Raw genomic sequence first — 23,434 nt, 5'->3', positions numbered from 1 at the left:
ATTCACATCTACCGGGCATTCCTCATAGGGGTGAGGGCCTCCACAGAGCTCACAAACAACTTGAGCCTGTTTTTCATGCACAACTATCAGTTTTGTCAAGGCCTCTACCTGGGCTGTCAGTTTTGTTATGGCATCAACCTCATGCATACCAGCCACCTTGTTTGTCTGACTTCTTTCAGTTGGTCACTGCTAATTATTCAGGGCCATCTCTTCTAGCAGTTCATAGGCCTCGTTTGCACTTTTCCTCATAAATGCCCCACCAGCTGCAACATCTATAAGTGTTCTAGTATTACCAACCAGCCCGTTGTAGAAGTTGTGGACTAGCATCCACTTCTCAATACCATGATGAGGACACTTCCTGATGAGATCCTTGAACCTCTCCCAAGCCTCATGGAGGGATTCATTATCGAGCTGACAGAAATTATTAATTTCTCCTTGCAGCTTAGCAGACTTTGCTAGAGGAAAGAACTTACACAGAAACTTCGTTGCCAAATCAGTCCATGTTGTTACCTCCATTGTTACCGCCATTAGCATTCTCAGTCATGATTTCTTGTGTTTCAGCAGTTTCTGAAACTCTTTCTTGCCTCTTATTTCTTCTGTTTCTTCTACAAGTCTTCTCAATTTTAGGATCAACCAGCAATATGACACCCTGTCCTTGACGTCGCATACACCTTCAATTCTTGAAATAGACAAAGACAATATTGAAAGAAACAGGTTAGCAATTAGCAAGAAAAATAAACCAAAGTAGAATTTAATGTAATATTATGCAATATCAATCTTTAAACAATTCCCCAGCAACGGCGCCAAAAACTTGTTACGAGAATTGTAAATAGTACGCAAGTGCACGTAATCAAGTAGTAAACTCACACAGGTGAGGTCGAACCACAAGGAATTGGATTGAATACCACTAGACTAAATTTATGATTCTATTTTGCAAACCAATAGTTTTTATGATTAAAAACAGAATAAAATTCTAAGAAACTTAAGCACACAGATAAAGATTAATCAAGATGAGAAAATAGGGAAGAGAATCCTGTTGATTTGTTTACCCAATTGTTAATGCCCAATTGCTATCCTTTTCCTTGATGTAAATGACAGATTATACAATTTAACCTAACTCTTTTAAGGTCTTTTAGGTTCTCAATCACATGTTCTCTAATTAATCTCTTAATTAGAATCACATATGATCATCATTAAGCAATAATCTAATTGTCACTTAGGTCACGCAAATACTGTCGTTTCACATAAAACCTAGATTATCTAATTTTAGCATTCTCAATTCTCACTTTTCAGATTTTGAATTGAGATCATAGAACATGTAAAAGGTGATCAAGCTTAAACATGGAATTAAACACAAATAAGGATAATTTCACCAATCAAGATGAAAGGAATGGCAATTAACATTAACTAAGGAATACTTTAAACAACATTCATCATCTTCCCTAATTGGGAATTTAGTTCATGTTCAAATCCATAACCATTCCTAAAACAGAATTTAACATAAAAGAAAATTAAGGAAGGAAGAAAGAAAGTGTTGGTGGAATGAATCTGGGCCGCCACTCTGCTCCTCCTACCGTTCTTGACTGGCTTTAGGTCTAAAATTCGCTTCCCCCTTCTCTTTCTCGCAGTTTTCTTTTTATTTTTTGTCCCAGGTTTCAAAAGACGAAATTAGCCTCACTTCGTACGAAACCTCACCGCGGCCATGGATTCCCTTGCCGCGGCGAGTGCTGATCTGGCCGCGGCTGTGGAGTAGCTCGTCGCGGCTACTGAGCCCGTCTCGGAAGCACCTCTTTGGCAAATCTTGGCTGGGCCCGTAAATAAAATCACCGCAGCCAGAAGTGAACCAAACACTGATTTTTCAATTTTTCTTGGCTCAACTTCTCTTTTATTATACTTTTGAAGCCCTGAACGCCCACAACTATGGGAAACCTGAAAACATAGAAACAAGCGTAATTCTGTCCTATAACATCGAAAAACAACTCTATTTGTGACCCGAAACATAGGCTAAAAATAGCCTAACAACAGCCTGCTGTCCCAAAGATCGTACGCTCTAGGTCTAACTGCCTCGACATGTAGAATCTTCATCTGCTCGCACTCACCACTGTTCAACCCTAGCTTTGCCCTAACCTACACATGCAAGGAATAATTGTGAGTCGACAGACTCAGTAAGAAAAGCATAATCATAACATAGATATAAATAGGATTACGATTAGGTGCCTATACCCCTAGTTATAACCCTAATTTGTACCCTTGACGGTACTCCCTGCACCCTAGGCAGTACTGAGTCAAGAACGTTCGAACGATAATACTATTGAGCATAATATCACTCTATACTCGGTGTGCTAGTCATACTCTAGTCGTACCGATGTGATAGTGACAAATAGTACTTAAGCCAAACATACATTCATTGATATCCAATATAATTCTAAATATACTGATACCTCTATTCTAATGTAATCTAACAGGCTTAGACCTAACCCAATTCTACTAAACCAGCACTCAACTCTCTATCCTCAATTTTGATCATCATAGATCTAAACCACCTTTTGGAGATAACCAATTCTCTGCCAGGCAGTAGCGTTCCAAACCCCTTATTGTGACTATCGAATTGTGTACCCAATTTATCAAAAATTCTGGCCGCTGCATAAGAATGAGTGGCCCCAGAGTCAAACAATACAAAGAGATAAGAGTTGTTGACCGAGAGCTAGCCTGTAACAACTGAGGGACTAGCTTTAGTATCATCCTGAGTAAGAGAAAACACCCTTACCAAAGTGGGCTTTGCTACTGTCTTTTGCTCTTCTTTCTTGAGTTGCGGGCAGTCTCCTTGTACTATCAAGGCAAACCATACTGAAAACATCCTCGCCCTTTACACTCTCCCAGATGATGCTTCCTACAGTTGGGACATTCCGAGTAAGTGTATCGGGTTTCAGAACCACCTTAACGGTTGCTTCGACATTGGTTCCCTTAGAACCTCTTATTCTTATTTGTGCCACCAGGTGCAGATGGTGCGCTTTGCTTCTGGTCAGCATTTGAGTCACTACCACCCCTACCATAACCAGTGGTAGGAGGAGTAGTGGCCCCACCAATAACCTGAGTTCCTTGGGACTCCTAGATGCACTCAACTGCTCCCTCAACTCATAGTTCCTTTCCCACCATCTCAACATAAGTGATGTTATCATCAGTTGTGATCATCAGGTCGTGTTTAATTTTGGGATTCAACCCATTCAGATACTTCTCTTTCTTACTAAAGTCGATTGGCACAATTTTCAAGGCCAACATAGGCAATCTAGCGAACTGAGTTGTGTACTCGGTATTGGTCATATTCTCTTTGAACTTTTGACTACCTCATTATAATACTCTGCATTGAAAAATTCTTGGAACTCTTCCCAGGTAATGCCAGTGACATCCTGAGTCAAAGCCACCATATCCCACCACACCAGGGCATCCTCTTGGAGTTGGAATGTGGCACAAGCCACTCTGTCGTTGCCAGTGACTCCTATAAAATTCAAAAACCGTGTAATAACAGTCAGCCACTATTCTGCTTTCATCACATATGGACCTCCCAGAAAGACTAGAGGTGCCTGCTTGGAGAACCATCCATACAGTGGTTCTATCCGGTTCTTAATAGCAACCAACCCTTCCTGCCTTAGATGCTTGATCTCTTCATCTTGTTCATGGATTCTAGCTTGCATAACTGTAAATTTATTTTTCCCAATCCTGGGTAACCCACAGTGAGTTCAAATCTCCCTGACCGCGTGCTTTGCCTCTTGGCCTCTTTCTCGGCCACATCTATTTGGGGGAAACTAAACTCCCCGACTGCCACTGGACTTGACCAAGCTACCCTAGCCTCTCGTATTCCGCCTGGCATTCATTCTAACAGAAAGGCCCACAAAACCAAGAACTAGCCTAGTCAGATTGCGGTCAAGAATAATTTACTAATGACTGCTTATTTAGAAACTAAAATATGCACCTATTCAACTATCATGCTACTAACATGATTCCTAAAAGGATTTTCTTTTAACATACTAATAAAATAAACTACTAAAGCAATAAAGGCTTACCAAACCGTGAGTCGATCTTATCTCTGATGATGATTATATATGTGCAATCTTCGGAAGACAACCTGGCGGCTCTGATACCAAATTATAACACCCTACTAGTTTAGGCGTGTTATCGTGATTTAATAATAATTATGCAATCCATTGCTATTCAACGAGTTTATAGAAAATTATGATTTATTAAAACTTTTACTGAATTACTCTTTAAATGAAAATAAATATCTTTTACATAACTGGGATCTTGTATTTAAATTATTTTTAAATGTAATACAAAATATTTAATACAAAAGTTATTGCCTAGCGACCATTTAAAAATACAGCCTGTTGTCCCAAAGATCGTACGCTCCAGGTCTAACTGCCCCGACATGTACAATCTTCATTCGCTCGCCCTCACTGTTGTTTAGCCTTAGCTTTGTCCTTACCTACACATGCAAGCAACAACTGTGAGTCTACAGACTCAGTAAGAAAAGCATAATCATAACATAGATATAAATAGGATTACGATTAGGCGCCCATACCCCAACCATAACCCTACCTGCACCCTCGATGGTTCTCACCGCACCCTTAGCGGTACTCCCCGCACCCTCGGCAGGACTCAACGCACCCTAGGCGGTACTGAGTCAAGAACGTACAAACGATAATACTATTGACCATAATAGCAACCTATACTTGGTATGCTAGTCATACTGTAGTTGTACTGATGTGATAGTGTTAAATAGTACTTAAGCCAAACATACATTCATCGATATCCAATATAATTCTAATTATACTGATACCGCTATTCTAATGTAATCTAATAGGCTTAACAAACATGTACGCTAAACATGTAAACACATATGCATATCACTATACTAATCTTACCTTGTTTCCAAATTCAAGTGTGTAGGTCAACCTGAGTGGAACAACTGTTTGACGATTTACAGGCCCCTAAATCATAATATTTGTAAAACTGATGAGTGACACGCTAAATTACTTTTCAGAGACTTAAAATCGAAACTAAAAGTTTCCCTATCGATAGATAACATGGAAATACCCTAAATATTGCAAAAATGGGAAAAACTAGGGTGCCCTAAAATGCCCCAACTGTTAGACCGATTCCCCAACTGGAAGACTGGTTCTGAGGGGTTTCCTGGGGACCAATCAGAATTCCGATTCCTACATGTCCCACTAAATTGGTCGACCAGTTCAGTGCAGGAAACACAAAATTCCTCCTAAACAATTCAATTTGACCCTAAAATGCACAAGAACTTCCAGAACACATATACAAGCCATAATGAATCATTTACAAGTACTAAAACCTCAAAAAACATAGAAATTCACAAATCACCATTGTTGAACCAAATTTGAGTTCATAAACTCAAACTTGGTCAACACCACACACAACCCTTATATCTAACCAAATTAAGCCTAAATCAACTCAACTTAACCTCTAAAAACATCAACAAAACAAATCAACCCTAAACAACAACTAACTCAATATTTGCATGCTTCAATCTAACTTTACCTATGAAAAACAAAGGAAGAAGAGTTCTAAGTTTTACCATAGTTCTTAGCTTCCAAACTCACTTGAATTCCAACTGAAAGTTACTAAGATTGAAGGAGAAAGCTCTGGTTTCTTGATGAATCTTTTAGGGCCAAAAATAGGAAAGAAAAAGGAAGAAGGTTGTTTTCTTATTTTGTCATCTTCTACACTTAATTATCTAAGTAAAACTAATACAAAATTAATCTAATTAACTCAACATTGGCCAGCTGCCAACACAAGAAGAGGCCACTTAATCCCAAGGTCAAAATGACTAAAATGCCCCTCACTCACATCAAAAGGGTAAAATGACTTAGGGGTAAAATGGTCCAAAACCATAACCCCGTCGAATCCCGACATTCCGAATGCCTAACTAACTTGCCTTGCTATAACTAAAATACTAAACCATAACAAATGTGATTCTATTGGCCAAACATCACGTTCTAATGTTGTCGGGCATAAAATATGAAAAATATAAATGTCATATATAACGTAAATAACACACCTAGAATTCAAATAAATCACCATTAATTCATAAATCATAATTAATAATCTAATTTCATAATTAAGCCCTAATTATCTGCTAATTTCCATATTGAAATTAAACTGTCTTTACAATTATCTCCCCGTTAAAAGGATTTCGTCCTCGAAATCTAAACTGAACAACTCTGGATATTGAGCCCCCATGTCGGACTCTAACTCCTAGGTGGCTTCCTCCACCTTACTGTTTCTCCAGAGCACTTTGACCAAAGCTATGGTCTTGTTTAGAAGGACTTTATCTTTTTTTGCCTAAAATCTGAATTAGTTGCTCTTCGTATGATAAATCTGGCTGAGGTTCTAGGTTTTCATAACTCAGCACATGAGTAGAATTTGAAACGTATTTCCGTAACAAAGAGACATGAAACATGTTATGGACTTCTGAAAGAGCTACAGGCAAGATTAGACGATATGCTACAGTCTAACCTTTTTGAGAATCTCGAAAGGCTCCGAAAACCTAGGGCATAACTTGCCCCCTTTTCTCAAAACGTTTAATCTTCTTCATCAAAGACACTCGTAGGAATACATGATCTCCTACCTAAAATTCTACATTTCTGGTTTCAGATTTGCATAGCTCTTTTACCTACTCTAAGAGGCAAGCACTCTGGCCTTGATCTTTTCTATAGCCTCGTTGGTCCATTGTACTAATTCGTGACCTAAATACTTCTTTTCTCAAGTTTCATCCAAGTGAATTGTAGATCTGCATTTCCAGCCATACAAAATCTCATAAGGAACCATCCCTATGGTACTCTGATAACTATTGTTGTATGAAAATTCTATCAGTAGTAAATACTTGCTCTAAGAGCCTTCAAAATCCATTGCGTAGGCTCGCAACATATCTTTAAGTATTTGTATTGTCCTCTTGGACTGTCCATCAGTTTGAGGATGGAAAGCTGTGCTAAGCTTCAACTTGGTACCCATGGCTCGCTGAAGACTTTGCCAAAATTTTGAGGTAAATTTCGGATCTCTATCTAATATAATGGACTTCCGAGCCCCATGTAACTTCACTATTTCTTTAACGTATAACTTTGCATACTGATCCACCGTAAAGGTTGTTTTCACCAATAGAAAATGTACTGATCCACCACAACCCAAATAGAATAGTACATCCCTGTGATTCTAGGTAACCTAACCACGATATCCATAGTGACATCTTCCCACTTCCACTCAGGAAGAGTTAGAGGTTGCAACAACCCTACAGGTTTCTGGTGTTCAGCCTTAATCTATTGAAGTCAAGCAACAGGATACAAATTCTACCACATCTTTCTTAATCTCGCACCACCAGGAAAAGGGTTTTAAATCCTAATACATCTTGGTAGTTCTAGGGTGCAGTGAATAAGGAGTGGTATGAGCTTTCTTGAGAATCTCTTTTTTAGGTTCGACACTACTTGGAACACAAACTCTAGTTTTATACAACAGCATCCAATTACCTAACACTGTAACATCTATAGCTTGACCATCTAAAACCTCCTCTTTGATCTTCACTAGCTCTGAATAAGTTAACTGAGATGCTTTAATTCTGTCTAAGAGATCAAATTACAATGTCAAATTATTAAGTTTACCTACAATAAACTCAATACCTGATCTGACCATATCATCTGCTAGGTGCTTTGAAATCTTGATCTAACTAGTCACTTGCGTAGGACCCTTTCCACTAAGGGCATCTGCCACCACATTTGCCTTCTCGGGATGGTAAAGGATTTCACAATCGTAATCCTTAACCAACTCCAACCATCGCCTCTGCCTCATATTCTGATCTTCCCGAGTAAAAAAATATTTGAGACTCTTGTGGTCTGTGTAAATCTCACACTTTTCCCCGTAAGGATAATGTTGCCAGATCTTCAAAGTAAAAACTACTGTGGCAAGTTCTAAATCGTGAGTTGAGTATCGTTGTTCATATACCTTTAACTAACGGGAGGCATAAGCAATGACCCGATTAGCTTACATCCAAACACACCCCAGTCCCTGTCTGGATGCATCGCAATACATCACAAACTTCTCTTTATCAGATGGTAAGGCTAATGCTGGAGTTGTGATCAATCTCTGTTTCAATTCCTAGAAGCTTACTTCACACTAGTCTGTCCACAAAAACGTTGATTCTTTTTGGTGAGTTCGATTAACGGTGTTAAAATCTTAGAAAAACCCTTAAAAAATCGACAGTAATAACTACCCAAACCCAGAAAACTTTTGACTTTCATATCTGTCTTCGGTCTCAGCCAATCCCTGACAGATTCATTCTTCCTTAAATCGACCTTGATCCCATCCTTACTAATAATATGTCCTAGAAAGGACACCTGAGATAGCCAAACTCACACTTTTTGGACTTGGCATACAGTTTATGTTCTCGTAATCGCTGCAGAACCATCTAGAGGTGTTGCTCATGCTCCTCTTCTTATTGAGAGTACACAAGGATGTCATCGATAAATAGAATAACACATATATCAAGGAAATCCTTGAATAACCTATTCATCAAATCCATAAAAGCTGCTGGAGCATTGTTTAGTCCAAAAGACATAACCAAAAATTTACAGTGCCCATACCTAGTACGGAAAGCAGTCTTTGGAATGTCGTCCTCTTGGATTCTCAACTGATTATAGGCCATTTAGAGATATATCTTAGAAAAGACCATCTTCCCCTGAAGCTAATCGAATAATTTGTCGATTCTAGGTAAAGGGAATTTATTCTAGATAGTCAGTTTGTTTAGTTCTCAGTAGTCAATACACATGCGTAGGGATTCACTTTCTTCTTAATAAATAACACGGGAGCTCCCAAGGGTGACACACTAGGTCGTGAAAACCTAGGTCAAGTAACCCCTAAAGCTGAAGCTTTAATTCTATAAGCTCTGCCAGAGCCATTCTGGAAGGTGCCTTAGAAACTAGTTCTGCTCGCAGTGCTAAATCGATAACAAAATATATTTCTTGATGTGGTGGTAAACCTTGAAGTTCATTAGGAAATACATCTAAAAAAATATTGAACCTCTTTGATATCCTTTAGCTTAATTGATTCAAGCCATGTGGGATCTAATACCACTGCCAAAAACCCTAGGCATCCATCTTGTAATTATTCTCTAGCTTTCAATACCGAGATTACTGGAATTTGGGATCCCTAAGCTGATCCCACAAAAACAAATGATTCCTCACTCTCGGGTTGGAAGATCAGCATCTTTCACTTACAATCAATACTAGCTGAGCACTTGGAGAAGAAATCCATTCCAAGTATGACAATAAAATCCGCTAAACCCAATTCTACTAAATCAGCACTCAACTCTCTATCCTCAATTATGATCGACATAGACCTAACCCACCTTTTGGAGATAACTAATTCTCTGCCAGGCAATAGGGTTCCAAACCTCTTATCGTGACTATCGAACGGTCTACCCAATTTATCAAAAATTCTGGCTGCCGCATAAGAATGAGTGACCCCAGAATCAAACAATATAGAGAGATAAGAGTTGTTGACCAAGAGCTGACCTATAACAACTAAGGGATAGCTTCAGTAACAGCCCGAGAAAGAGAAAACACCCTTACCAAAGAGGGCTTTTCTACTGTCTTTTGCTCTTCTTTCTTGAGTTGCGGGCAGTCTCCTTGTACTATCCAGGCAAACCATAATGAAAACATCATCACCCTTTACACTCTCCCAAATGAGGCTTCTTACGGTTGGGACATTCCGGCTAAGTGTATCGAGTTTTGGAACCACCTTTCCAGTTGGCTCGATCCTGGTTCCCTTAGAACCTCTTGTTCTTATTTGAGCCACCAGGTGCAGATGGTGCCCTTCGCTTCTGGTCAACATTCGAGTCACTACCACCCCTACCATAACTAGTGCTAGGAAGAGTAGTGGCCCCACCAACAGCCTGAGTTCCTTAGGACTCCTAGATGCACTCAAATGCACCCTCAACTCATAGTGCCTTTTCGACCATCTTAACATAGGTGATGTTATCATCGATTGGGATCATCAGGTCGTGTTTAATTTTGGGATTCAACCCATCCAGATACTTCTCTTTCTTACTGAAGAAGTATCTGTCACTGATTGTTGTCCAGTTATCTAATAGGCTTGCTTGATCAGCACAGTGTCGTGCCTAGAATGATTGTTAATTGCTTCTTGTTGGGCCCTTATGATTTCCATCCATTGATCCATCTACTCTTGGAATTGGCATTTTTCTGTTCAAAGGAAAAAATTATAAATGCTCAGGTATCTTCTTGATCAGGGTGAAGTGTATTAGTATGTTCTTGTATCTGCCTTAGAATGGCTCGCAAATTCTATAGTTTGGTGTCATTACAAATTTTCCTTCGAGGATCTCCAGTAGATGGATTTTCAGTACTACGATTAGTCTACTCAGCCTGGGTATTGGTGGTTCCGAATTCTTGCACGCCTGGAGTGAACTCGGCCGGAGGAGTTGTCACTCCTAGTCCTATTGATTGAGGACCTATCAAAGGCTGAGGAATAGTAGGGTCAGGATCCTTCCTTACTGGATATCTTCGATTTGCAAGAGTTTGCACATTAGGATCCGTAGCCATCAAATCAGTTGTCTCATTGGGATTTCTCCTGTGTGTTTGTACAACCATCTTCTTGTGTCCTGAAAAGATTCAAAACAATAATTATGTTCTTTTGCTCTCAATGAAAGTACTAAAATATTAACCTCAATTTTAGCCAACAACAATAATTCAATTAAATTGATTAGAAACAATTAATAATGATGATTTAAGCAAATAGAGCACAGATATTGTTATAGAGGTTTGGCTCCGTGATTATAGTAATAGTCTACTCTTCTTTTACTTGTATTGAATTGTGGAAAAGAACCAAGAAGTGCTTGATCTTCCTCTAAAGCTCTTACAATGGTTTTAGTAGCTTAAGTGCTCTATGGAAATTTTTGAATCCCTGAATAGCAAAATAACTCTACTATTTATAAGGAATAATTATATTAGTTTGGTTTCCAAAAACAAATCAGAAATAAATTAAGAAACTTAATTACTTTTCTAAATAAAGAGAAATAAAAAAGAGAAACTAGGTCAGTTTCCTCTTTTCTCCTATCGATGTGAATCTATCCCATAAAATTAGGGATGTGATCGAGACTTGTATGTTTGGACAATTAGAGAAAGTATCCTTGTAGATATTCTAGATGCATTTACTTTGGTCATGCGAGTTGACTGTAAAATAGATGTTAGTCGGACGGTGTAACATTCTTTGTCTGGATATTACAACTTCTTCTTTAAATCATTTATTTATAAGTAATAAATCACTATGGACGGTGTACCATGGAGCGAAATGGCCATCCAAGTTATGAAATTCTCTTCATGTTTCATCTAGATGGATGCCACATCATCATGTGTGGAAATTTGGATAACACCTTAGTTTGTAAACGTAAGGTTAATCGATATTTTATTCAAAGCATATAGATTTAACAAACATGTATTAAATTTTAAGCTCTAGGAACTTGAAGTTTGCTTAAGTTCATAAATGACCTTATTATGCTTACAAATTTTCTTTGACTTTTCCATATACTTTAAATTCTTGTGGTTTCATCCATATTAATGAACTTATCAAGATAACAATGCTATCTTAATTTTATTTGTCAAGCCTCATAAATAAGAGTTGCAGTTACGGATAAGTTGCAGTTACGGATAAGAGTATACTAATGGATTTCAACATGACTATTTTAGAAAAAGTTTTCTTTAAGTCAATTTATTCTCTTTGGATAAAACTCTTAGCCATTGTTTGACTCTCGAAAGTCTCAATTTATCCATTAGTTCTTCTCTTCTTCTTATGGATTGACTTGCGTCAAATGACCTTAAAAATACTAGTTGCATCCAATAGATTCTAGATTGAGTTAGAGTGTGTGAACTCCATTTTCTATTTTGTGGATTTAATTCAAAAATCCTTTTCAGAACTACCATCATTCATTGAAGAACAACGAATCATCACTTCATCCGTCGTCAACCACAAAATTGGTTTCACTATCTAAATCAGTGTATCAAATTCCTAAAAATCCTCCCACTATGATAAGACTATGTGATAATCTAAATTGGACTTGCAGTTTCTAAGTTTACCCTATTGACTATCATGATAACTTATTCCTAATACAAAATTGATACTAAGAATGAAGCTTAACAGATTATTATAAGAAAATTTTAAGACAACCAAAAAATATGCAAGCATTCTTTGCAATTCTAGTTTTCTTAAAACGACAGTGGAACACCTTTCAAGTGTCATAATAAAGTAAACTAAGTTTACCATCATTCGTTCTTATGATATTTTGGAAATAACTTTAAATGACGTAACATTGTTAGATGTGATTAGGAATCTAAATGTGCATTTCCATTTAAAATATTGATAAAACTTTATAACTAATTTTAGATAACATAATTTCCATTAACATATGATTACGATGAGGCTTATCAACTACACATATTTTAGTGTCCATGAGTTGATCACTTGAGATAATATCTCAATTCCAAACTTAATTTAATGATTTTGAACTGATTATTTCAAAATTTTCATCCTTATCGTATTGCAAGATCTTTAACGTATTTTTTAATTGGTTTTGAAATCACTAAAATGAATTCTCGAAATTATCAAAATTTCTTATTAATTTGGTTCATATGCAAGTGTAATTTTCAACTGCCAAATATTTATAACCACCCCTCTCTTAAACATTCATCGATCGCTTAAAATTATTTTTATTTTAACATGACAATGGTCTAAACGTCTACATCAACATTGTATTTGCCACTTGTGACAAAACTTAACAAAAAATGTCAACTTTATAATATTGGGAATAATTGAGGAATATTTTCAACACTCAAATAATTAAGGGCACAATAATTCATAGACCATAATTGGAGAGGAAAAAATTCTAAATAAAATTTAATTAATAACTTTTATACACTCATATGAATATCTTTAAGATCAAAAAGACCAAAATATCTTTTTTAAGAAAAACTTCTCATCTTAAACACATAAGGGCAGTAAAGTAAATGCAATTTAAATTAATAAGTAGTCAAACATATCACTCATAATATTATAAATCAAATTGTACCTCTAAAATACTTGCCACGTGCAGAAACTTACCGATTGTAACTATATCGTGAATCACCTAACGAGACGTATCTATACTGAAACAAAAATCACACTATATAATAGTATAATTCTCATGCACATCCAATTTATAATTATCACAATTATATTCCCAATGAGATACAATTACTAAATGCCCCTATTACCAGAACAGGGACTTTAAACTCAATTAATCACATATAAGAACATATATATACTGAATGATATGCATAAACAATCGGTACATATCTAGCAGGAGCAGGCATTTTGGGAGGATATTCGAAGAAGCGAAATGGGTCAATGGCATATATGCTGGTGGAACTATTTTTATCAATGTTGGTCGAGATATTTGAAGTGTTTGTTGCTTGTTTATGGTGGATCTAACATGATCAATGAGTTGTTGCAGAGGAAAAGCTCTATAATTGTTTTATTATCTTTATTGTATATGTTAATCTGTTACAAATGATAGTTTGCCTTATATAGGCAGAGCAGGGTAGGTAGAAACCTAACCACCTAAACTAACAATAATAACAGAACCAACATAATCACGTGTCTAATAGCCCCCCTGAAGGTGGAGTGTATAAGTTTTGTACACCCATCTTGGAGATAATATTTAGAAACTGAGAGGGATACAAAGCTTTGGTAAAAATATTTGCGAGGTTATGCTTGGAAGGAACATGTATCATCTTGAGTGTGCCTTGGTTAACTTTCTCCCAAATGATGTGGCAATCTATCTCCACATGTTTGGTTCGCTCGTGGTAAACGGGGTCCTCGGAGATGTGAATGGCTACATCGTTGTCACAATATAGAAGTACAGGACTGGTGGGAGTGATTCAAAAATCTTTGAGTATGGCCATGATCCAGGTGACTTCATAAGTGGCGTGTGCCATGGCGCGATATTCAGCTTCTGCAGAGGACCGAGAGACTGTTTGTTGTTTTTTTGATTTCCACGAGATGAGAGAGGAACCTAAAAACACACAGTAACTAGTAATGGAGCGCCTGGTATCTTGATAACTTTCCCAATCAACATCAGAAAAAATTTTCAATTGTATTGCAGATGGGGATAAGTTAGTTTCAGCATATGCAGAGATGGTATGGATACTGGAGGATGGGAAGAACAAACCCTGTCTTGGGGTACCTCTTAAGTATTATAATATTCTATGAGTGGCGTTCAAGTGTGGTAATCTTGGAGATGTTAGATATTTACTTAGACGATTGACGACATAGGAGATATCAGACCGAGAAATTGTGAGATAAACAAGTTCGCCAATGAGACTTTGGTAGGAGGAAGGGTCAGAAAGGAGACCTCCTTGGTCTTTGCTTAGTTTGAGATTGGATTCCATGGGAGTAGGGGCTGGTTTACAGCCAAGGAAGCCGGTCTCAGAAAGTAATTGCAAAGTGAAGGGCCTTTGAGACACCGATATGCCTAAAGTGGTTTGACAAATTTCCAAACCGAGGAAGAAACGTAATGAGCCAAAATCTTTAAGTTTGAATTTGTTGTATAACTTTTGTTTGAATTCAGATGTGGCATAATTATTGTTGCTAGGAACTAGTATATCATCCACATATATGAGGAGTGCAATAAATTCAGTGGGAATCTTTTGTGAAGAGTGAGTTATCAGATGGTGATTAAATGAAACCATCTATTAAAAGGGTAGAGCTGAATTTATCGTACCATTGTCTAGAGACCTGCTTGAGGCCATAAAGACTCTTCTGTAGTTTGCATACAGGATTGGGGGGAAGGGGTTGAGTTGGTTTGTAACCAGGAGGAAGCTTCATGTATACCTCTTCATGGAGGTCACCGTGGAGGAAGGCGTTATTGATGTCAATTTGGTGAAGGGTCCATTAGTTGATGGCTGCTAATGCCAACATGATTTTGAGAGTGTTGAATTTAGCCACGGGGGCATATGTTTGAATGTAATCAACACTTGGTTTTTGGCTCTAGCCTTTAGCAACAAGGCGAGCTTTATAGCATTCTACCGCACCTTGGTTATATTTGACTTTATAAACATACTTGCACCCAATGGCTTTATGGCCCAAAGGAAGAGAAGTGACTATCCAAGTTTTAGCTTTTTTCTAAAGCTTGTGTTTCATTGTCCATGGCATTGTTCCACACCTAAAATTTGGATGCATCTTCATAGGATGTGGGTTCAATGATGGTATGGGCAGTAAGGGCAGCTGTTACAAACTCAGGGGGAAGAGTAGTATAGTCAAGATGATTCTCAATGGGATGTATGGTTGAAGCTGGAGCAACAACTATTTGACATTCATAATCATCGAGATATAATGGTTTGTGAGATCGTGCAGTACGAGTGATGACTGGTGAGGATGAAGAAGTTTTTGTGGATCCATTGAGAGTGGCATGGGGTGGAAATGTGTGATGATTATGGTCACAGTGTGGACCTGAAGAGGTGTTGTTGGAAGGGAGCACATTAAGATGAAAAAAATCACTACAAGAGATGGAGGAATTATTTTTGAGTGGGAAAATATTTTCATGGAAAATAACATCTGGAGACTGATATATTTGGTTGGTTTGGAGATCTAATAGAGTATAGGCTTTCATCCCATCAGGATAGCCAATAAAAACTGAGGCACAACTTCGTGGGAAGAATTTGTGTCGTTGAGACAAGAGGGTAGAAGCATAGGTAAGGCTCCCAAAGCTCCGTAAGTGATCATAAGTGGGAGTTTTGTTGTATAGCACCTCGAATGAAGTGAGCCCTTTGAAGAGGGAAAAAGGGGTGTGATTGATTAAGTATGTTGCAGTGCTAATGATATAGGACCAGTAGCAAATTGGTACATGGGACTGAAATAACAGTGCCTGAGCTACATTAAGAAGGTGTTGGTGTTTCCGTTCAATGACGAAATTTTTTTGGGGCTGTTCTACACAAGAGTGATATGGAAGAACACCCTTGAAGCAAAGAAGGAATGAAGATTAAGTTCCTTGCTGTTATCAGTTCGAACAACCTTTTTGGCAGAGAACTGAGTGCATATGAAGGTAAAAAAAATCTTGTATAATATGTTGGACATCATATTTTTCTTTGAGTAGATATGTCCAAGTGAAGCATGATTTATCATCGACAATAGTTAACAAGTATTTGTATCCTTCGACACTTATGGGATTGAAAGGTCCCCAAATATCAAGGTGAATCAAGTAAAATATGGTACGAGCAAAATTATGATTAGAAATAAATGGTAAGCATTTTTTCTTTACCAAATGACAAGTAGAGCAATGTGTATTGTGAGATATAGAAGTAGAAAAATTAAGCTCTTTATTAATTTTTCTTGAAATGTACATATAAGGATGACCTAGGCAGATATGCCAAAGGTTTGGATCAGTTTGAACATTACAATCACGAGGTGATTTATTACATGGAAAAGTAAATGAAATTTGCTTGAGAATGTAAAGATCATTATGCTTATTAGCAGTCCCAATCACCTTAAGGTTCCTGAATCATACAACATAAAGAGGTTAAAGAAACAAGATTAGTTGTATGTTGAAGATATGCATTGATGGAAAATAAATTGAACCTAAATTGTGGAACATAAAGTACATCAAAGATAGTTATATCAGGATTGATTTGAACCATACCAATATTGGTGACATGAACTTGATTGCCATCGGGCAAAGCTACATTCTTGGGAAAAAGTTTATTGGTGAAAGAATTTAAACAAGATTTGTTAAAACATATATAATGAGTTGCACCACTGTCAATGATCCAAGAAAAGTAATTGGATGAGGTTTTACCAGACATGTTAGAAGTGGATGGTGCGGGAGTGAGATCAACTCTTGGGGCCTGCTGTTGTAATGTTTGGCTCAGCACGGAGATGAGTTGTTGACAGTGACTTGTGATGTTGGATCAGTAGTACTATCCTCGGAAGAGGAGATTTGATTGATAATAAATTTACTATTCGTAGCTTTCTTCTTGTCACCATATCCATGAGGAAACCCATGTAAAAAATAGCACTTATCGATGTAATGACCAGGTTTTTTGCAGTAAGTGCAAGATGGTCAAGGCTTCTTTGAGCGAGAAGCATTATTTGAAGTTGATGATGGATGGGCAGCAGAAGCAACAGGAAGAACCAAACCAATGGTGCACTGTCTTTCTTCTTGGACCACCATAGCAAACACTTTAGAAATAAAAGGTATAGGGTCGATAAGGAGGGTTTGAGATAGGATTCATTGAGTCCTGTCAAGAACTGGAGAACTTGATTTCAATTGTAATAGTCCAGAAGAGTGCGCATGGCGCTGCAAGTACAGGTAATCGCAAGTTGAAATTCTTTCAATTCGTCCCAGTATGATTTCAACTTGGTGAAGTAGGAGTTGATGTCAAGATCACCTTGTTAAAGATGAGTAAGATTAGTCTGAAGTTGAAAGATTCTTGGGCCGTTAGCTTGGTTGAATCGATAAGCCAACTCGTTCCACATATCCGCTGCAAGATCGAAGAAAATGATACTTTGGGCAATTTCTTTAGAGACAGCTTGAAGAAGCCACGACATTACCATGTTGTTGCAACGAACCCAAAGACCAAGAAGAGGATCGCAAGCTTGGGGTCGGGTAAAGGTACCGTCGATGAAAGGGGTTTTGTTCTTTGTGGCAAGAGCCATGGATATTGCACATTTCCAGGATTAGTAATTAATTCCAGTCAGAACAGAGGATACCAGGAGGAGGCCTGGGTGATCTTCGGCACTTAGAAAGTAATGACTTGAAGGATCTTCCTGAATGGGTCGATCAGATTTGGAAGAAGAAGAGCAAGGAGGAGCTACCGGAGGATCGACGGGGGCAGATTCATCGGCTGAGGTCAGAATTTGAGGCTCAAGGATGATCTGAGAAGAAGAAGCGTCGTCGGGATTAGCTCGAGTACTTCACACCATTGTTGTGAATTGAGCTATTTCGTCTGATACCATATGAGTTGTTGCAGAGAAAAAGCTCTGCAATTGTTTTATTACCTTTATTGTATAAATTAATCTGTTACAAATGATAGTTTTCCTTATATAGGCAGAGCAGGGTAGGTAGCAACCTAACCACCTAAACTAACAATAATAACATAACCAAAATAATCACGTGTCTAATATGATCGAAATTCAATTCTTTTCGAGAATACTCAGTCATAAACTAAAATGGTAGAAGCCCTAGCTCGAAATACTATGCACGAATTCTAGGGGTTGACAAGAATTGCTCATTTTCGAGGCCTAGTATTAGCTCTGCTTTCAGAATAATGCTTTGTATAACTAGGCTGAGGATATGTTGAAGTTGTTGAGCTGCTGGCTTTGACAATGAGTCTTCAACATTCGTGCCGATTGGGGTTTCATTAAATGTGATGCTTCTGTGGTTGTTTCATGAATCTCTAAACTTCATTGTAATATTTGTTTTTAGTCGTGTCATCGTAATGTGAATGGTGTAGCCCTCACAGTCCGTTACGAATTCTTTTGGAGAATGTCTTTGGACTAGTTCTTCTCCGCAATTTCAAAATTCTCCAAAAACAATTTATGCTCTTTATTAATGAAATGCAAGCTTTTCCCTAAGAAAAAAAGGTGGAGGCACGTCTCCAAAAACTGTACTCAATCAATAGGAAAATTAGAAAGACAAGTTTCATTCTTTTGTTTTTAATAATGTGTAATATCTATGTTCTCAATCACCTCAATAAATTCCTCACTTTCTATTTCTTCCGTACTATTTTTACATTACTATACACTGGTCGAACTATTTGTAAGGATTAATTAAACCCATGAAACAGTATAAAACTTTTGATAGTCAACGCATGAATGCATCATCAGGTTAACATTTACATTTTTGATTCCGGCTATTCACTCAGATCATCATCAAAGTAATTTACTTCACCGTCATCATCTTCGTCATCATTTTCATCATCATCGTCTGAAACAGCACCAGCATTAGAAGGATTGACATCCGACAAAGTGACTAGTTCGACACATCCCTTCTCTACAGTTCCATCTTCATAATCGATCGTCTCGTCTTCGTATGCATTAGTCAGTTCCATTTCCGTACAGAGGATTTCCTTTAAAAGAGAAACAAGAAATCTCAGTTACTCTGCCAAAACCATTTCTAAATATCGAAAAGTCTTAAGGCATGACATTCTTGTCCGTATAGTTTTACTTGTGTGCAATACACTTGACAACCTATTTTTTTGGGTGAAATATTAAAATTTTCACATGGGCTAAATATTATTATACATTCTTTTGTCATTTCAAGTTAAGTCAAGAATCTAAACCACCATGAAGACGCCTCATTGCAGAGAATGTTTATATAGAGTATTGAAAAAAAATTAGAAGTTAAAACTCAGTTACCTCGTCTTTTAGCACTAGTTTTTTATCTTCTTCACCAATCCAGTCATCCAGCAAATGTTCTAGCAATACAATGTCAAGTGAGGTTGAGCTATTGGACCTTTTTCTTTGTTGGCGTTCTCTTAATCGAAGGTTGTAGTGAACATAAATGAGGTCATTCAATCTTTCCTGAGCTAGACGATTCTGTCTGTGTCTGTAAATTTGATCAAATACGCTCCAATTATGCTCACACCCAAAAGATGAGCAGGTCTGGCTTAGAATACGTACAGCTATCCGTTGCAGCTCTACGCAACTTATCCCGTGTTGTTGCCACCATGCGGCTAATAAGGTGGGCAAATAGAAACTCTGATCAGTATAGGAATCACTTATGCATGAAAGGCTGTAGTTTCAAACTAGTACACAGTAGCATTATGCTATTACCTGGATCAAGATCTGTTCTTGTACTAATGGCTAATTCAGTTCCAAAATCAGCTTTTGCAGAGGTATAGTCAGAAAGCTGATACATAGAAAAGAATGAGAAAGCTTCTTAAGAACACTAGATCATTAAAAGTAAAGTTCAAAAATCAACCTGCATGGAGGCAGTGACCCTTTTAGCATTGTCTGGCTCCAGCCGAGTAATGCAATCATTCAGTCCACGAACAACCTCAGCATGCTGCATTTTGGAAAAATCACGTTAAGATTTGAAAAGAAAACCACAGAAACGAGAATCACCAGAAGTCATTGTTTCTCCTACCGCCACAAAATCAGGTTGATATCGGTATGCTGGATTTAAGAAATAAGCAGCCATATATAGACGATGGTAGAACAACGAATTCCAGTGATTCTCTACAACAGCCAAGAAGGGTCCATACTTACTTCCATCATCACCATGAAAGGATTTAATAGCAAGCTTTGCCCTGTACATTTCATAATATATAGATGGCATAGAGAAGCTGTCACCACTTTCAACCGTTTGAAGTACTTGCATTATTGGGTCCACTGATTTGACAACAAAATGTACCTTCTTCCAAAATCCAGTATTTAGTACAATTTTTTCTACCTCTTTTCCATCACTTGCTTTGGAGTACCCGGATGAAACCCATTTGCTTGATTGAAACATTCTTTTGAGCTCTGTCCTATGGTCCAACAAACTCTGCAAGGTAGCAAAACTAGAAGCACACCGGGTACCAGCTGACCTTAAAAGTTCCTTTCCCTGAGTGAATTCAATCTTCATGAGATTTATCAACCAAATCTGGCTGTAAATGAACTTCGTAATCTGTTGCCCTTTTTCCATGCACTCCCCTACACATTTTATCTTGAGAAAATCTTCAAGCATTTGGTCAATACAGTCAGTTGCACATGGGGTCCAGAATAGGTTATTTCTCTTCTCCTCAAGCATCTTTCCAGCATTTTTATAGGCGGGAGTATTTCGAGTTACAACCTGCAAGAAAAACAATGGTCACAGGCCGTCGAAGTCCTATGGGGTTAGTTGTGTTTTAGGAATAACTTGTATCTCTAAGAACCTATCGACCCTTGTGAATAGTCTTAATCTCAATCATCTATTCTTGTTTTGTTCTTCAGTGTTTGTGTGAGTGTGTGCCTATCAGGTTAGTAGAGAACAAAAGAAAATTACCTGCACTACATTTTCCTCACCGATCTCTTCCACTACTTTATCAAGCAGCTTAAACAAACTAAAAGAATCTTCCATTACTTCAGTGGCATCAATTGAAGAAACAAAATAAACACCATTTGGTCCTGAAGACAAAAAGTTAATCAATGTCCTACCCTGTGTGTCTCTCCAACTATCAGCCAATATAGAACAGCCAGTGATTGCCCAAGAAGCTTTGTACTCAATTAGGTAGTTTTTCTGGTTGGCAACTTCCTCCTGAAGAAATCGGCTTGATGTCAGTTGGCTAGAAGGCCCTACTAAACCCTGTCCATGTTGACCAACCAATTCCAACATCTTATAGAAGTAAACAGAATCTGATGCTTGTAAAGGAACGCCTGCATGGTAGAAGAACCTGCAAATTGCAGAGAGAACTTCCTTCCGTGATTGTTTATTAGACGCTGTTTTCACTTTTACTTGCCTATAACATTCTGGTGTCTGATCCATAAAGGTATTCATAAAAACAGAATCAAGTCTTGATCTTTTTAATATGGGTTCAGAACCACTAGTTAGAGACATGTCCTTAATAGATTTTCTCCGATCCTTGCCAACTTTTCCATCATTGTCAATCAGTTTTTCTTTGCTTCTATGATGCAAATCAACTTCCTCAGACTCATCCTCTTCATCATCAGAATCTGATTCTGCATAAAATGATGAAATTTCCTTAACATCAGCTCGTCTTTGTTTTCTCCCAGTACGATGCCATTTCATGTTGTCTTTCATTTTTATATACACATCATCTGGAGCATGTTTACAAGGTGCTACTTCACCAGGAATTCTTGCTAAATGTTGCTTAAATCGATTGATACCTCCACTAACTATTTTCTCACAGTAATTACATTTAACCTTTTTCTTCCTCTCATCTTGGGCAACACAATGTTCCCAGCCAGGATCAACATATCCTAATGACCGAAGAGGAGTACAGGTAATAGCTAAGTTCCTATCATTCATCAATTGCTTTCCTTTGCTTCTATACTCAACCTGCACCTCCAGTTCTTCGTCATCATTAGAGTGGAAATTCAAATATCCCTGCCCATTATCTCTGGAATGTTTTGGTGGTTTCTTATTAGAACGACATCCTTCCAAATTCTCCTTCATTCTCAAGTACACTTCCTCTGGAGCCTTATTACAGTAAGTCACTTCTCCAGAAACTCTAGCTAAATGTTGTTTTAATCTGTATATTCCACCACTAACTACTTTTCCACAGTAATTGCACTTAACCTTCTTCTTTTTCTCATCTTGAGCAATGCCATGCTCCCATCCAGGGTCAACAAGTCCAGTGGAACGAACAGGTGCCATCAATTTCAACCATTCAGGAACTCTTACAAATAATTCTTCTATGATTGGCTAGCTGCATCATGAGCAAAAATTTAGATGCAAGATTGATACTTTAAAATTGATAACATGGACACAAATTACAAAACAAATTAATTAGCATTTAAATATGAACACTACAAGTACAAATGTGGACATTTGATCTTATCAAAAGACAACAGTACCCGATTATCAAGAAAAAAAACCGACCTTCATTTGTTCTTACTCATTGAGTACGTATGATATAAATATATAATATGTAGGCTTCTCAAAAACAAGAGCTGATGATAGTTTCTTATACCTGAATTGGAAAAAATTGCGAGCCCGAATGAACTTTCTGATTATGGGTTTCCGGCATTATGTTGTAGTACAATTGATGCAATAAAACATGGGGATTTATACATTTGGGGTTATCCCCAGGCCCTAAATTTCCAAAGATCCTCACCAACAAAATATTGTATTTTATTCTGCAAAATACAAAAATAAATATTCAAATAAACAATCAAAAATCAGCCACTCTATTACTTGATCAAACAAAGCAAAATAAATCCTTTCATATTATACTTAGTACTAACTGCAAACATCATTGATCAAACAAAACAGAGAAGAGAAGAGCAATCATATAATAGAGAACTTACTGCCTAGTTGAGATCGCTAGAGAGGGAGAGAGAAGAAGGGTGCCATGGTGGTGCCCTGGTGCGACTTCGAGTTCGAGATAGGACGGGAAGAGAGATACAGATAAAGTTAGGGTTTTTTTTTTTTTATTTAAAATAAATAAATAAATAATAATATTTTATATTTTTTTTGACGACCTATTGTATATTTTATAAGGAAATTACTCCATTTACTATTTTTTTAATTTTTTTTTTCAAATTTACTGTTTGGATTTCTAAAGTGGTTGGAACGCTAGTTGCAATAGGAGTTTCTATACGATTTTTTGTTGCAATGTAGGTTGCAGCGCTAGTTGCAATAGAGGCTTCTATGTAGAATTTCGTAAAAATGCAAAAA

The 23,434-nt window shown here is 37.5% G+C and overlaps 1 protein-coding gene and 1 non-coding gene across 3 annotated transcripts; one reads left to right on the top strand and one right to left on the bottom strand.

Moving 5' to 3' along the window:
* The first annotated feature begins 337 nt into the window (after window positions 1-337).
* Window positions 338-444, top strand: LOC115711813 (small nucleolar RNA R71). Its single transcript, XR_004010683.2, has one exon. It is a non-coding gene; the product is annotated as a small nucleolar RNA R71 (small nucleolar RNA).
* Window positions 445-18,731: 18,287 nt separating this feature from the next.
* Window positions 18,732-23,198, bottom strand: LOC115708708 (uncharacterized). Of its 2 annotated transcripts, none has more exons than XM_061112124.1 (8): window positions 23,065-23,198; window positions 22,637-22,893; window positions 21,080-22,463; window positions 20,201-20,887; window positions 20,036-20,119; window positions 19,888-19,963; window positions 19,471-19,787; window positions 18,732-19,181 (listed from the first exon to the last, which is right to left on the bottom strand). In XM_061112124.1, exons 3-8 carry the CDS (start codon window positions 22,409-22,411, stop codon window positions 18,966-18,968), a joined length of 2,712 nt encoding a protein of 903 aa, XP_060968107.1. In that variant the 5' UTR covers window positions 22,412-22,463; window positions 22,637-22,893; window positions 23,065-23,198; the 3' UTR covers window positions 18,732-18,965. The 2 variants fall into 2 exon arrangements, with proteins under 2 accessions (XP_060968107.1, XP_030492561.1); XM_030636701.2 differs by having other exon boundaries at window positions 22,728-22,893.
* Between the last annotated feature and the right edge of the window lie 236 nt (window positions 23,199-23,434).

This window comes from Cannabis sativa, chromosome 3 (assembly GCF_029168945.1).
Source record: "Cannabis sativa cultivar Pink pepper isolate KNU-18-1 chromosome 3, ASM2916894v1, whole genome shotgun sequence".
NCBI classification, from domain to species: domain Eukaryota; kingdom Viridiplantae; phylum Streptophyta; class Magnoliopsida; order Rosales; family Cannabaceae; genus Cannabis; species Cannabis sativa.
Note: the sequence above shows the minus strand (reverse complement) of the source record. Positions and strands in the feature narration are given on the sequence as shown.

Bases quoted from the DNA above. Each gene is read 5' to 3' on its own strand.
- LOC115708708 (XM_061112124.1), bottom strand. From the start codon at position 22,411: ATGGCACCTGTTCGTTCCACTGGACTTGTTGACCCTGGATGGGAGCAT. The intron at 20,888-21,079 runs GTAATTTTCTTT...TTTTTCTTGCAG, and splicing joins GTGAGGAAAATGTAGTGCAG to GTTGTAACTCGAAATACTCC. The intron at 19,964-20,035 runs GTTGATTTTTGA...TCTATGTATCAG, and splicing joins GGGTCACTGCCTCCATGCAG to CTTTCTGACTATACCTCTGC.